General features: G+C 50.2%; 1 protein-coding gene across 3 annotated transcripts in view; it reads right to left on the bottom strand.

Moving 5' to 3' along the window:
* LOC127037415 (ras GTPase-activating protein 4-like) overlaps nucleotides 1-9,577 on the bottom strand; it is a 53,807-nt gene extending 44,230 nt beyond the window's left edge. For all 3 annotated transcript variants that reach the window (XM_050929096.1, XM_050929097.1, XM_050929098.1), the window contains exon 1: nucleotides 9,441-9,577. In XM_050929096.1, coding sequence (XP_050785053.1) covers nucleotides 9,441-9,505 — 65 coding nt within the window. In that variant the 5' untranslated portion in view covers nucleotides 9,506-9,577. The remainder of the gene's footprint in view (nucleotides 1-9,440) is intronic.
* Between the last annotated feature and the right edge of the window lie 5,233 nt (nucleotides 9,578-14,810).

The following is a 14,810-nucleotide window of genomic DNA, read 5'->3' as shown; positions in this document are numbered from 1 at the left end:
CAGTGGCTCCTTTTGCCTTAATGGGTTTTCCACCATTAACTCTAAGGATGCTGGTGTTTCCCTGACTGCCAGGAGGATGGCTGCTTAACAGGACAAAGGAGCAGTCCTAAAAAAATAATAGCGTCATATTTTCTTTATAAGGCCCCAAAGCCCCCTGACATACCAAGAAAACAGAATTAAAACCAGGTTAAAGGGAGCAGAAGCAGGAGCCATGACCTGCCAAGGGACATGAAACTGAAGCTCTGCCCTCTCTTTGCGATGGATGTAGAAGGCCTAAAAGGGGGTTTCTAGGTGGTTTTTTACCTTGGCAATGTCAAATCTTGTCTTCCCTGTTTTAGAGAATATGGATAGGCCTTCCTGGACTGCAGTCATACCTTTGCTTGCAATGGAGGCTTGCTACAAAACTCATCATCCCAGGGTGCCCCCCCGGCATCACAGTGTTGCCACCTCAGTTGCCACAAGGAGCTTCGGCCTACTTTGGCCATAGAGGCAACTTGACGTCCGGCCAAGCCAGTTTAAAGCATTCAACCCCTTCCAGGATTACACGGTCCCTTAGTTCAAGTCTTCAAGCAACATCCGAACAAGAGGCTCCAGTCTCACAGGACTTGGCCTTCAGCCCCCTTCCGTACAGGTGGGCTCCCAGCAGCAAAGGCCTGCCCCAGTCTATCTATTGTGGGTCCTTCTGCTGGCTCCTTCACAGCTTTCTAGTGAGGTTCTGGCTGCATTTCCCTCCACATCTCCTCAGATTTGCACCTGCTATCCATGGCCCCCACAAAGTCGCAAAACCTCCCCGTCAACTTCCTCCCAGCGCTGGCCAAGAGATCCATCCACAGGAACAGGAGGAAGCTGGATGGGGGGCTTGCTCTGTGACTGTGGATACTGCTTCTGGCTCGTCGTGCCACGTCTCCAGGCAGTCTGGTTGGGCAGGTGGTGTCCACTGGCTCCTCGAACTCCTTCGAGGAACTGTGGGGGCTGTGTGGGGTTCCCCTTGACCCACACTTCCATGCCTCTTTTCTTGTGGTTTTTTGGGTCCCAAGGCCATAACTGTTTGACAGCTGGGCATTGTGGTTCCTCCCCATCAGCTCTTCAACCGATGGGGAGGAACCACAAAGCCCAGGTTGCAGCCTGCTGTCCCACTGACTGACAGCCAGAGTCTGGGTTCCAGTCAACCCAGCCATTGGGTCAGGTCTACTCTCCCCTCAAGGGCCTTGGGCAGGCCAGAATACTCAGTCAGTGCCTAGCTTGCTCAGTCAGCTTTTTGTCTCTTTGCGGAGAAGCCTCACTTCTGTCCTCCTCAACTAGCCGCCAACTGCTGGGCTCTCTGCTCTCCCTGGCTGCCCTCATTCCCCAGGGATAATCACAAGAGACTCTCCTGCCTCCTCCCAATCAGCTTTTCTCCTCAGCTGTTCTGGCCTGCATGCCCACCATGCCCTAGCAAATTTGGCAGCCTTCCCCCAGAAACTCCTTCCCCACTTCTTCCTTCTCCTTTCAAGTCCCACACCTTGCACAAAGCTAGCAGGACAGGGCTAAGCGAACAGGACTGACTGGCCCAGGCATCCTGGCCTGTTGCAGTGTACCCCCGGGGACTCCCACATCTTCACTAGGACCATGTCTACACAAGGAAAAGGGTTTGTGTTGTTTTTTTTTAATGCCTTCACCAGTACTCATCAAATCCTAGTGTAGAGAGAGCAAGTTGTCGTGTTAGCAGGGTTTGCTTCAGCCTGTCCATCTATGTTAAAACTCAGCGTAGATAGGGCAAGTTGCAGATTTTGCAGATTTTATAACACACGTTAATTAACATGTAGCAAAAAGACACTGTTCCCCCTAGTGTACGTACACATAGTCAGTGTCTTCTAGAAAGATGGGGGCACGGAGACTTTTGATGTAAAAAAATCCATACAAAAAAAATTAAGAAAAAACAAAGTTAAATAATCAAAAAGTAGTAAGAAAGAGCTCACACTGAGCTCCTTGCACAGGAAGGACAGACAGAAACTAATCCAACTTGGCAAAATCATTAAAAATGTACTAGCCAAGACACAGAATCCGCTTGCCCACCTTCTCTATGAAGATACCCAAGTTTTACTTGCCTTTTTCCACTTTCTAGAACCACCATCTCCCGTCAATTTTGCAAGCCTCATCTAACAGACAGATATTTAAGCTGGGATAGAAACAAATAGCGACACGATCCACCCCTGTACACACAGGCTGAGCAGGTAGCAGGGTCTCACCCCACAGCACAGCTGCAGACTGACAAAAGCAGTCTAAAAACAAATCTAATCTCTGGGATTTCCAATGGAGCCTAAAGGAGTTGGGCACCTAACTCCTCTTTCAGAAAGCCCTGCCAAGGTGTCTCAAGTCACATGCAGAAGGACATACAGACAGACTCTGGAGTCCATGGAGGGCGAGAACATTTAAGATTCACGGGTCTTCAGACAGGAAGGGTAAGGGGCAGCATTGTCTAGTGGCAAGCACACCTGGGTTCCTTTCTCAGCTCTGCTACTTGCTCCACAGCCTTGTGCAATACATTCCCAAACTGTGTGCCGCAGATTCCCTATCTCTGCGAGAGTGGGGATATCTGCCTTCTCAGGAGATGGCGAGACTTAGTGCACTTATGTTTGTAAAGCACTCTGAAACCTTCAGGCGGAAGATGCAGCGAACTCCAAGAGCTACGACTGTAACCCAAGCGACTGGAAAACTCCAGCAGACAGAAATGGCCTTTGCTCAGATGAGACTCCAATTCTGGTGTCTACATTTGTGCTAGCTAAGTACAAGGACGAAAGCTTTAGGCAAAACTGTACCTGAAGGCATCCGTATGACCCTGCTAGGACATCTGTCCATGGAAATAACCCATGACTCCTCCTGCAGAGGCCATCTCCTTGGGATTCAGAAGGGATATTCCTCCTCTGCAGATCAGATGTACAAGCACAGTCTATAAAGGTGAAGTGACTCGCAGCCTGCATTCACGCCCCATCCTTGGCCAGGAACAAGGAGCAGGTACAGCAGAAAGGCAGAGTGGTGGAATATCATGGTCAACAAAACGGCTGCAGAAATTCTTCAACTAACGCTCCAGCTGAAGCCTCCAGGGGGCCCCTCATCCCCTAGGAATGAGCTGCTTGGAGTCTCCTAAGAATTAGCCCCATCCCTCTCTCCACACCCTGCTGCTCTGACCTCCTCCTTGCCAAGGGTTCCAAACCAAGGAACTGGTCAGAAGGGAAATACGTACGGTGGCTCAACGTGGTCCCCATTCGTCCCCAACGCAAACCCAACAAATCCATGCCCTGTCCAGTTCCACTGGCTGCAGGGGAGATACCCCAGGCACGATACAGCCTAGGAAAGCAAGAGAGGCTGCCAGCCAGGATTGCAATTCACTGGCAGAGCTGTGGAGGGTGTCAGGCGTGAGGCCTTACAGCTCCACTTGCCTAGTCACCGGGCCGCCTGTGAGCACAGCTGAGCCTGAGATGACCACTCTGCCTGACTGGCCAAGGAAGCCAGCAAGCCTGCTGTTAAGCGCACCAGCTCTAACCGAGCTCTGGCTATTCACCACACCTGCCGGCGGCTGTGACCTCTCCTGTGCTGGCCCTGCTCCTTGCTTTGCTTCAGCCCTGATCCTGCCTTGTTCCCAGCCTTGCTCCTGCCCTGCTCAGTCCTGCTCGCCTACTGGCCTCCTGACTCCTTCTCTAACCCCTGGCTTCGGTTCCTGAGTCCAGCTCTGATCCCTTGGCCCTGGTTATTGCATTCCAGACTCTGGCTCCTACTCCAACCATCAGGATTGATGGTCCACATCCCAGCTGATGACAGTGGAGAACCTGTACTGAACTGGAAGAGACAAGTTGCAGGTCACGACTGAGGTGCATTGTGGGGAGGGGCCCAGGATTAGATTAACAAAGGGTGCATTGCAGCTCAGGCTAGAACTGCACTGAGGTAGGGGACGCTCACACAACACCAGTCCGCGCTATTTCTGGTTGCTAGGAGTCCCCCACTATCAAATGTCACTGAATCACCCACAATTAAACAATAAACAAATTGGCAGCTTGACTGCTTGGGAGAAGGACGCTTAACATTTCCCCAGGGGTGGGAGGAATCATTCGCATGGACACAGCATGTTATTACAAGCAGTCTAGAAATAGCTTCTTGAGAGGTGCCTTCCTGGTGAGCACCCAGACACTGCAGAAGGTAAGAAACCCAATCTCTTTAGGGGAGCCAGCTGGCAAGGGATGGGCTCCTGGCTGGCAAGGGGAGTCACTCTTCCCAGAACGGTCCACCCAGCACCAGGTCCTGGACCCAGCCCTCCTAGGAAAAAACTTATTTCAGGTGCCAAACCCAGGATGTGCCAGAGCCAGAATGGAAAAACATGACTCAGGCACAGCCAGATCATTTAGGAGCATGCAAGGTCTGTCCTGGTTAAGCAGCAGCAAGTTGTAGACTCGCTCCACAAATGGGTTCTGCTGCTCAGCCTGCATTTTGTCCAAATCCCTCTTTTAGGCCGGATCCAGAAAGGCACTGAGGGCCAGCCACTCCAGCGATTGTGGATTTTTAATAGGGCCCACCGAAGGACATTCAAGTGAGGCACCCAAAGATAGGGGCTGTGTTTGGAAACATGGACTGATGCTGCACTGAAAACAGGCCTGGTACACAGGACAGCAGGCGGTGGGGTTTCCCTATAAACACATTACACATACAGAAACCCGTTTCTTTCCTTGTCTTCCTAACATGACACTAGATTATTGAAAGGGAGTGTCAAAAATCCAGTTCACTTGATGCTGTTCATGGCTCTTTGCACAAAAAAACAAACCAAAACTATCTCCCTTGGCTCGGACCATAGTGGGGGAGAAAAATGAAAGGAGCCTGTTTCCCTCTGGTTTAGTCAGTTTCAAGTTCTCAGCACAGGCAAGTCTGGGCTGCAAACGCTGCCAGGGGAGATTCGTGCTTGAAAATGACTTTTTCCATTGTTAAAATGGAGGTGAAAATTTGGAGCCAGGTCTAAGCGTTTTTTGAATAGGAGGTACTTGGGTTTGTCCAGCTTCTGCAGGAATCTGAATCCATGCACCGACTGGGTCTGATTCATATCTCACACCTGCTTCACACTGGGTAAATAGCTCACATCTACTGCAGTGTCAGAGGTGAATCAGACACACTTATGGCACAGTTTCCATAAATCATCCCTGCATTGTAGCCATCCTGAGTGCATACTACAGGCCAAATTCTGCCCTTGGCTACCCTGGTGTAAATACACAGCGATCCATTGATTCAAATGGCGTTATCCTGGATTTACAACTGTGTCAACCAGAGCAGGATTTATCCCTACAGGGTCTGAATCACTTTGCATTTAGGCTGGTGCCAGTTTGCACTGAATCTGGTGGAATTATACTCTGGGAAAGCTGGTAGAAGGGAGAGGGAAGAAAAAAAAAATATATCAGGCTTTAAGACTTTTACAACCTCAGAAGTGATTACAGGCTGGGCAGAACATCCCCAGGGTCACTGAAGGGCAAATCCAGGTGAAGTGGCACGTTCGGAGCTTCTTTCCCATCTATTTCCAAGGATACAGGACATCACTAGCTCAAACTCTCCACTGAGCAGTCCAGGGCCTTGAACCCTTGGGACTCACGGCCCCATTAGTAGCCCCTCAAAGCACTTACTAACACAGACAGAAGACAAACACAAAGAGGGCCAGCGAAGCCAACCCAGAGCTGGAGACAAGCCAAGGCTGCCTGGGGAGTGAATTTCATTCCAGGCATCGGAGAAGGCAAATCCATTAATATATTAACGAGTAGGCTGCCTAAAATGTCAGGGTGCCCTGTGGACTGAATTGACACCACAGGTGCAGCTGTGGCTATCAGCAACCTCACGGATCAGTCACCCCGGAGCTGCTGGTTTCTACCGACAGCTGGGGCTTTGGGTCAGTTTACAGATGTGGAGCCCGACCTTCAGCAGGCATAAGTCAGCACAGTCCCCAGGACTTGTCATTGGTAACTGTGCTGATTTAGGCCAGCTGAAGATATGGCCCATGGAGTGAAAGTCGGGAGCAAGGATCAGAGCCAAATCCTGCTGTAAATCCAGAGTAACTCAGCTGGAACAAGTGGCGTTACTCCAGATTTACATCAGCAGAGCAGGTGCACCACCCACAGACATCTACAGGCAAGTCTTATCTTATGCGGGGGTTCCATTCCGTGGTTAGCGCGTAAAGTGAAAACCGCGTATACTCAAAATTACATCCCCAAGCCCTTTAAATCCTGCCCGCAGCTCTGGCGGCTGGGCCAGGGCGGCATTTAAAGGGCCCAGAGCTCCACAGTGGCTGGAGCCTTGGGCCCTTTAGTTTACCCTAGGGGCTACCAGCCTCCTCTGCAGCTGGGAGCCCCCTGGGTGATTTAAAGGCCCTGGGACTCCCAGTCACAGCTGGTGCCCCAGGACCTTTAAATCTTGAGGCCACGCCTCTTCCGCTTGAGGCCACGCACCCGGACTACAGCCCTACAGCGTAAAGCTGAAATCACGCATGTTAAATACGCGTAAGTTGCGACAGACCTGTACAACTATAATGGGCCAGATCCTGGGCAGGTATAAAGCAGCATCGCTCAGTGACCCTACCACGGTTTACACCAGCTGAGGAGCTGGTGTATGGATTCAATGGATTTAATCAGAAGAGCAATTAATAAAAACAACCCTGACCCCAGTAATGTCACCAAAAGTGTCGGGAACCGTGGTCCGATCCAAGGCGAAGGGTTGGGATCCTGTCCTTAGCTTTGGAGCCCAGGGCACCGGAGCCGCAAGGAGAAAGCGCTGCTGCAGAGCTGCACTGGAGGCAGGCAGACTTGTATCAGTCTGGCCACCCATCCCATGACACATCTTGTGCCTCCCTTCAAGTTAAAGCAGGTTGGGCCAGATTCTGATCTCACCTGGGGGTAATGTCCATTGACGTCAGCACGGTTCCCCCCGGGTTAGCTCTTGCTTACACCCTTGCGTCTACCAAAGGTACTGACATAGCCTAGTGACGGGGCTATCTGGGCACCTCAATCTTTGCACGCTTTATCCTCACAGCCCCCTGTGAGCCTGGGCAGGGCTGTTACCCACCTGTCACAGGTGTGCCACTAAGGCGCTGAGACAAATCCGTGGCAGAGCAGGGAATTTCACCCAGGTCTCCCACGTCCTAGGCTAGCGCCCTAATCACTGGACAATCCTTCCTCAGAATTAGGTCCAACTTTTTGAAGGGGATCCTCGGGAATCACCCCGTTATTCCTTGCCACTCAATGCTAAGCACCCTACACCAGCTCTACTGGCTGAGTGTATCTTCAGGCAGTGCCTGGGAGCTGCTCATCAGCTGGAGCAGGAATTGTTCCAGCGTGATGGAGGCGATTCCCTCTCCCTGCCAGAGAGGGTGAAGCACAGGGACACGGATCCACCCCATGGCAGCCCAACCGGTCACCTCTAGAGCACCTGGGTGGGCAGCAGCCACCACTCAAAAATGGAGTGTGGAACATGGATGAGGAATCTTGTTTCCCAAAACAACACAGGCTAGCAGCCCTCAGCAGATACTTCTGCTCCTCATGAGCCTTTTTGTGGGGACAGCACTTCCTCACTTGCCATTGCCGGCTGGGGAGCCCCCCTAGGGCGGTACTGGCCAACCGGACCCTCACGGCTGCAGCACGACTTCAAACCCTCATGCTCCAGCAGGCCCTCTCAGTGTACAGAGCCTGCATCACCTCCCCTGTGCAGCCTCACCACCAGCTTTAGAGGAAGAGGCTCTGCAGAGCACAAACCTGAGCAGCGTTTGCCTGGCCAAGTTAAAGACAGAAGAATAGTGGTAAAGTTTTTCATCCACAGAGCTCAAGGCACTTTAACATAGGCAGATAATTAACCTCGTTTTACAGAGGGGAAGTGACTTGTGCAGGGTCACCCAAAAGGCCAAGACAGAGAACCCAGGTCTCTTGTTTCACCAGCAAATGCCCTACCCACTAGGCCACACAGCCGTGCTGGTGAAACAGGAGCTTGTCAAGTCCCTGTTCCCTGCAAATGCAGTCTATGGGCAACACATTCTTTAAAATGCCGTTTCACCCTCAGTTTTCTGTAATGTCCAATTCAACTCTCATTCACACTCAGGCAAATCAGGAGTGTGGCATTATTATTACACAGATGTAAACCTGGTTTCAGAATCAGGCCCATAAAACACTCAAAAGTCTGGTTTCTTTCCTTATTTATGTTTATTCCTTTTCCATGACGATTGTTGGGGGTGGGGGGGGGGGAGTTGGCAGCCTTTCAGCCCCATCAACCCAAAGGCTGATTCCTTAACACTAACAGCCCGCGGAAATGGCTGTCCTAGCTGAGCTGAGCGATTCAGGATTTACACTGGGAACCTGGTTACAAATGCCTCCATATGGTGAGAAGCAAAATCTCATCTGTTTCATTTACTAACCCTTTTCCCCTTCACTCCTGCAGCTGCTTCCTCTCCCCCTCCCCAGAAAAAAGCAACGTGTAGCCACTTCTCCTCTTCCCCAAGAAAGGGCCATGCAGGATGGAAAAGAAGAATAAATAAGTCAATCAACCTCTTTTGGGAACAATATGATTTTTTTGGTTTCAGTCCAATGCCTGTAAATGAGAAGCAACGCGAAGAACAGACAGGTGCTGGGGCACTGCTTTGTAACGACTGTCCAGAATCCAGAGTTCTGACAGGTACGTGTGTAGTGGGTGAGAATCCTAACAAACATGCATGCATGGGAAAGGCATGTGGCATATATTGGGAAATAACCCCTCAAGCATACCTACACCAGGAGAGGGTGCAGGTGTTGGGGGAAAACCCTAAGACCTGGCTTGCTTGGGAAGGAAGCATGAGTGGGTGTGTTGCGGGACTAACTCTGCAAGGTGTGTGGGTCTGTGCTGAGGAAACACACCGGCGCTGGAGAGGTGTGTGAGGGTTAACGTGCAAGAACGACACTGGGAGTGAGGGGTGGGGAGGAGATCCCTCAAAACTTGCCTGCAACAGGGGTTGTCTCTGAATAGCAATAACCCTATGGACAGGCCTGCACGGGTACGGTGTGTGTGTGTGTAAGAGACAATCTTGGGGATAGCTGGGGGAGGGAAGGGACACTACTTTGGCCACACTTGCTGTTTGGGGGCTGGGGGTTAACATGCCAGTCCTGTGGGGCTGGGAGATCCTTTTTCCCTTGCCCAACAACCATCTCTGTCCTCCCTGTGTTTCATGGGCCATCTCTAATCTGCGAGCTAGAACCAACCCAATCCCCCACAGGCGCTGGAACTAGTGGGGGGCTGCCGGACCCCCTGGCTTGAAGTGGTTTCCATTCTATCCAGGGTTTACAGGCTGGCTCAATGGACCAGCAGCACCCCCCCCCCAAATGGTGCCAGCCCCCCTGCAAATCACCCCACCTGCCTGTGCCCCACGAGGGGCAGCCCAAGCGAAGCCCCCACCCCTGCAGACAGGCGCTTTGACTCACATGTCCTTAGCTGGCAAGTGTTTCCCTTCCACGATCCGTATGAACAGCGAGCTCCTCTTGGCCATGGCAGGAGCCAGTCTGAGCTGCAGCCGCCCCGAGCCCGGCCCGGCTGCAGGACACTGGGGACTGAACCCAGCCGGTCAGCTCCATTCCCCCATGTGTGGGGACCTGCGTCACGGCCAGCTGGCTGGCCTATCAGAAGCGGGAGAGGCGTGGTCAGGCGGGCAGCTCCAGCGGTGATTGGCTGTTGGCGAGAGACCCGCTTGCTTGCTCTGTGGTCAAGGGACCTTTCGTGCTCCCACTCTGGGGGGTTGCTCTTCTCAAGCGAGGCGGCGGAGTGTGACACCCGACTATCCGAGCTGGGTAACGCGCCTCTGAACTAAGAGCAACTCCGGTGATGTTAGTGTCGGTGAATCAGCCACAGCTGCGGCTTCTCCACCTGATGCTTTTGCAAGGTCACAATCTGGCTCCCCCCAGGCAGCCTGCAATCCCAATCCTCCAGTTTCACAGCATCGACTTCAGTGGAGTTACTCCCCATTCACATGGGTGTACAGTGAAAGCAGGATGCAGCCCTAGGCAGAGAGTCCCCCTCTGGCACCTTCAAACATGGGGCAGAGACCTAAAGCAGCAGACACACCCACTGAATAATACATAGGAGGTTGCTCAGACAGTGATTTATTAACTACATTCTTAAACAGGCAAGTACCCAAAGTTTCCAAGCCCTGCACTGAGTTAAATCCGGTGTTGCCTGCAAACTAGAATACAAATGAGTATGAAAACACAGGGAGAAGATGGGATAAATAGATTCAAGTGGGCTGAAAAGTTACTGAATGCGGAGAACCAGATGCTAACATTAGAGAAACATACAGAGATCCCATCCCATTGTTATTTGTACTGCAGCAGTAGCAACTAGAAGCCCAGTCATAGACCAGCACCCCATTGTGCAAGGTGCTGTACAAATACAGAGCAAAAAGATGATCCCTGGCCCATGGAATTTACAATCTAAGCCTGTAATTTACAAAAGGTTTGCGCATCGCCTGATGAATCCCAATGCTGACCACAGGAGAAAAGAAAAATACACCTAAGAAACTTTTAATACTGGCCAGCCAAGTTATCAATGCACCTCAACTCAAAGAAAAAACAATATCACTGGTTAAAACAAGATTATATTAAGGCTAAGAGACTAATGTTCTTTTCACTTACAATGAAGGGACTCACGCACTGTTCCAGGGAAGTCCAAGGAGTTACACTGGGGCAAGTCAGATCTGGATCTCCCTCAGTAAAAAGGGGAGTTGGGGTCTATATTTCAATAATCTGTAACAGTTGACATAGATGGCCAGGTCCTCAGCTGGTTTAAAGCCTCTTTTACATCTGCTGACATTCCAGCCACTAATTAACTAGATTAGAAAGTGTCATTTCTATCTTCCCATCCACATCCCAGAAAATAACCCTCCACCACAAGTCCCCTACTCATCCCCTCAGTCTCACACACAACTTAAGGGACCCTAAATAACTCTGGATACAATTGACCAGAAGCAACTGACCAAGATAAATATAAACACATCTTTCCATACATGGAAATCTGCTGCACCTTGTCTCAGAGCCCAGAACACCTGGTGTGGGATCCTTCCTTTCAGTGCAGCCCCACAGCCAGCCCTAATTTTTGAGTGCTTGGAACAAACACCACTGTGCTCCAGGAACAAACAGAAAAACTGTGTGCTTCTTGGTGCACTCATGGTCTCTGGGACTGCATCTCCTGTCACTCGTCCGTGAAAGTCAGCAGCAGCTGATATAAGAGAGAAAAGAATCAGGCATGAGATAAACCGGACACCTGAACCTACAAACTTTACTTCCAGGAATAATCCTTACCTAGCTGAGTAAAACCTTTGGGCCAAACCCTGAGCTGTTCACACAATTCTCCAAGGAAAGTTTTGCCTGAGTAACGATTTAGCCCATTTACATCAAAGGACATACTAGTGCTGACATGGGTTACTCATGCGAATAAAGGCTGTGGAATTGGGAAGCCGGTTTTCTTCTTGACCAATCTCCTACCCTACCTGTGCTCTGTTAATCAGTAAATGGGATGTCCCTCATTTCAGAACCCTCTCCCTCACAATGGGCGTTACCTCAAAATCAATGTACGGTCAATGATTTACCTCAGAGACTGAATTACAGAACTAGTGTAAATGTCTGGGGAGTCTCTGTAACGTGAAGTCTTTAAACCATGATTTGAGGATTCAATACCTCAGACATAGGTTAGGAGTCTGTTAGAGGAGTGGCTGGGTGAAGTTCTGTGGCCTGCAACGAGCAGGAGGTCAGACTAGATGATCATGATGGTCCCTTCTGACCTTAAAGTCTATGAGTACAGGCCAAATTCTGCTCTTAGCTACACTGTTGTAAACATGGATTTACTTCAAAGGAGTCACTTCAGATTTTCATAGAAGAAAAGGGAGAACAAACTGTAGCCTAATGCTGTATAGGCTCAGGAAACAAATTCCTCATGTGGCTTAATTCATTGCTGGATCCTGTTTTATACTGAGGTCACATTTATTAAATGTGACCAGATGTTCTAAGCATGTTACAGACATGGGCAACGTATGCTATAGATGGTTATTAGCCCATCAGCAGAAGGTTTTGTAGATGGTTTTATAGATGGTAACAACCAATTAGCCATTTATTAGATGATATATATATTAGATGGTTTTATAGATGGTATATATAACAACCAATTAACCATTTATTAAACTATCTAGCAATTTATTAATCCTTTATTTTAAAAAAGTGGGACACATCAAAGTTTATCAAAAGCTTTCAAATTCGTGGACATTGTAGAAGTGCTGGGTATTAACACATAATGCCCCTGCGCTATTATTTTCTGTCTTATTTCAGGCCTTTTTCCTACATTGCACCAGTCAGTGGAGCATCAGCTAACTGAAAGGCAGTGTGATCAGTGATCAGAACAGCGTACTGAGCATCAGGACTCGGCCATTCTATTCCTGGCTACTCAGCTGCAGGAACTTAGGTAACTCAATTTTTGTGTGTCTTGGGTTCCTCTTTAAAGAAAGGGAAAACTACCTTGAGATGTGTGGATGAGAGCAACAACTGAAATGCAAAGTATTATCTCACTAACTCACTCTCTCTCTCTCACACACACACACACACACACAGAGCTCTATTCTATCTACCCACACTGTTGTCTCTCTCTCTTCCCATTGCTCCAGTTCCCTCCCATTGATCTTCATTCTTGGAACAAAGGAAAACAGGCAGGAATTCAGGAATTGAGTCTGATGTCACATACAGCCCATAAAAATTCCACTGAAGTCAACCGAGTTCTGCTGTTGAAAATGGGCGTGGGAGCACACGTGTGGGTGGGTGAAGGGAGTTTGCTTTACCTTACATCCTCCTGCAGATTGAGTCTCCTGCCTGCCGCAGTCCAGCCTGCCACACTCATTTTGCACAAATCCACACCAGTTCGTTACTTTAGCACCGTCACTGGGTTATACTGGATATGTAACTTACTCTGCTGTTTATGGCATGGCTGATGTTGGCCTTACAAGCTTTATTTTTAGTTTTTTAATTTAGAAATCTAAGTTGCCCAGATGTAACGAACACAAGCTGGATCCAGGATTAGGACAGAGTTGACTTCCTCTCCAGACTAAGCCATGTGGCATTTTATTAACAGATCAGCCTTTGCAAAGGAAGCCTTAGCTGGGATCCAGTTTCAGGAGATCAGAATAGATGCCTTTACCAGATGAATTTGTAGGGGCCCTAAATTCTGACCACTATAATTATGGACTTCAATGGAGTTCCTCCTGATTTACACCAGGGTGAGACAAACACATGACCCCACTAATGGCTCCAAGAACCATCAGGTTTCTTTACTAAACCAGGGCCCCAGTTTAACTCTCAGCACGAGTCAATGGGACTATTCACATGCTTGACGTCAGGCACGTCATTAGGTGCCTTGCTTACCCGAGGGCCTAGGGTCTTCACTACAAATAAGCCCATAGCACTTGTCATGGACAGAGCAGGGGAAGTGCAGTCCTATGGTCAGAGCATTATCCAAGTATGTAGGAGATGTGGGTTCAGTTCTCTGCTACCGCTTCCTGCATGACCCATGGCAAGTCACCCAGTATCTCTGTGGCCAGCCTGTACAATGGGGATAATAGAGTTACCTTTGTCACAGGGGAGTTCTGGGATTGAAGACATTGATGTGCTTTTATATCTGCCAAGGAAGCACTATATACCATTTTACCGCTAGAAAACTAAGGCACAGAGAGACATGACTTACCCAAGGTCACACAGCTGAGCTGGGACTAGAATGGTCTCCTGCTCCTTAGCTAGCTACCCAAGCCATCAGGACATGCTGCTGCAACTTAGTTAGGAGTGTCACTTGTGAGCTTCCAAGGGCTTCTGTCCTGCAGCAGCGTGGTGGGGCAGGACGAGCTTTGTGACAGGGATAGCCCCTGCTTTGGGGAGAAAGAAAAGCAAGCACTTGCAAGCCATGGCATCTGCAAGGTGGGAGGCAGGTCAGTGGGGAGCAGGGGCTCCTGGTTATCTCCCATCCTACCACTTGGGTAGGGACTGCTTATGCTGGGGCCAGCTCCCACACCGCCTCCCTTCATGCCAAGCCCTGAGGGACAGAGATGGGATGGGGGAGAACATGAAATGGTGACCACATCCCTCCATTGACCAAAGAGCCCGGCTGGAGGAGAGCACCAAAGCAGGGCATTCATGTGCCTGAAGTTAGGCATGTCCCTAAGTGCCCTGCTTGAATGAGGGCCTAGGTCTAGTCTAGAGACAGCAAACCCTCGGCCCAGTGAGGGATTCCATCCCCTCCTCGCAGGGCCAGCTCCAGTAATGGCCGAGTAATGCCCCTGCTCAAAGCTGTGGGGGTAGGGGAAGAGACAGAGCAACCTAGGCTAGGCCAGGCTCAGTGCCAGGGCCGGCTCCAGGGTTTTTGCCGCCCCAAGCAGCAAAATAAAATAAAATAAAATAAAAATAAAAAATCGCGGTTGCAATCTGTGGCAGCTCTACCGCTGCCGCTTCAGTCTTTGGCGGCAATTCGGCGGCTGGTCCTGGGCCCCAAGAGGGAGTGAGGGACCTGCCGCCAAATTGCTGTCAAAGACCAGGACATGTGGCCCCTTCCCCTTGGCCGCCCCAAGCACCTGCTTGCTGGGCTGGTGCCTGGAGCCGACCCTGCTCAGCGTCTGCTGCAGAATCGTGCTCTGGAATCTCAGCTTTCATTATAATACATCTCTAGCCTTTAGGGGCGGGAAGAAACCCTTGAAAAGGTTGGCCCTGAATGCAAGCAGTGCAGGGACGTCTCCCTGAGTCTGCAGAGCGCTTATGTGACGGCCACCAGTTTGG

Source organism: Gopherus flavomarginatus, chromosome 19, assembly GCF_025201925.1.
Source record: "Gopherus flavomarginatus isolate rGopFla2 chromosome 19, rGopFla2.mat.asm, whole genome shotgun sequence".
NCBI lineage: Eukaryota > Metazoa > Chordata > Testudines > Testudinidae > Gopherus > Gopherus flavomarginatus.
Note: the sequence above shows the minus strand (reverse complement) of the source record. Positions and strands in the feature narration are given on the sequence as shown.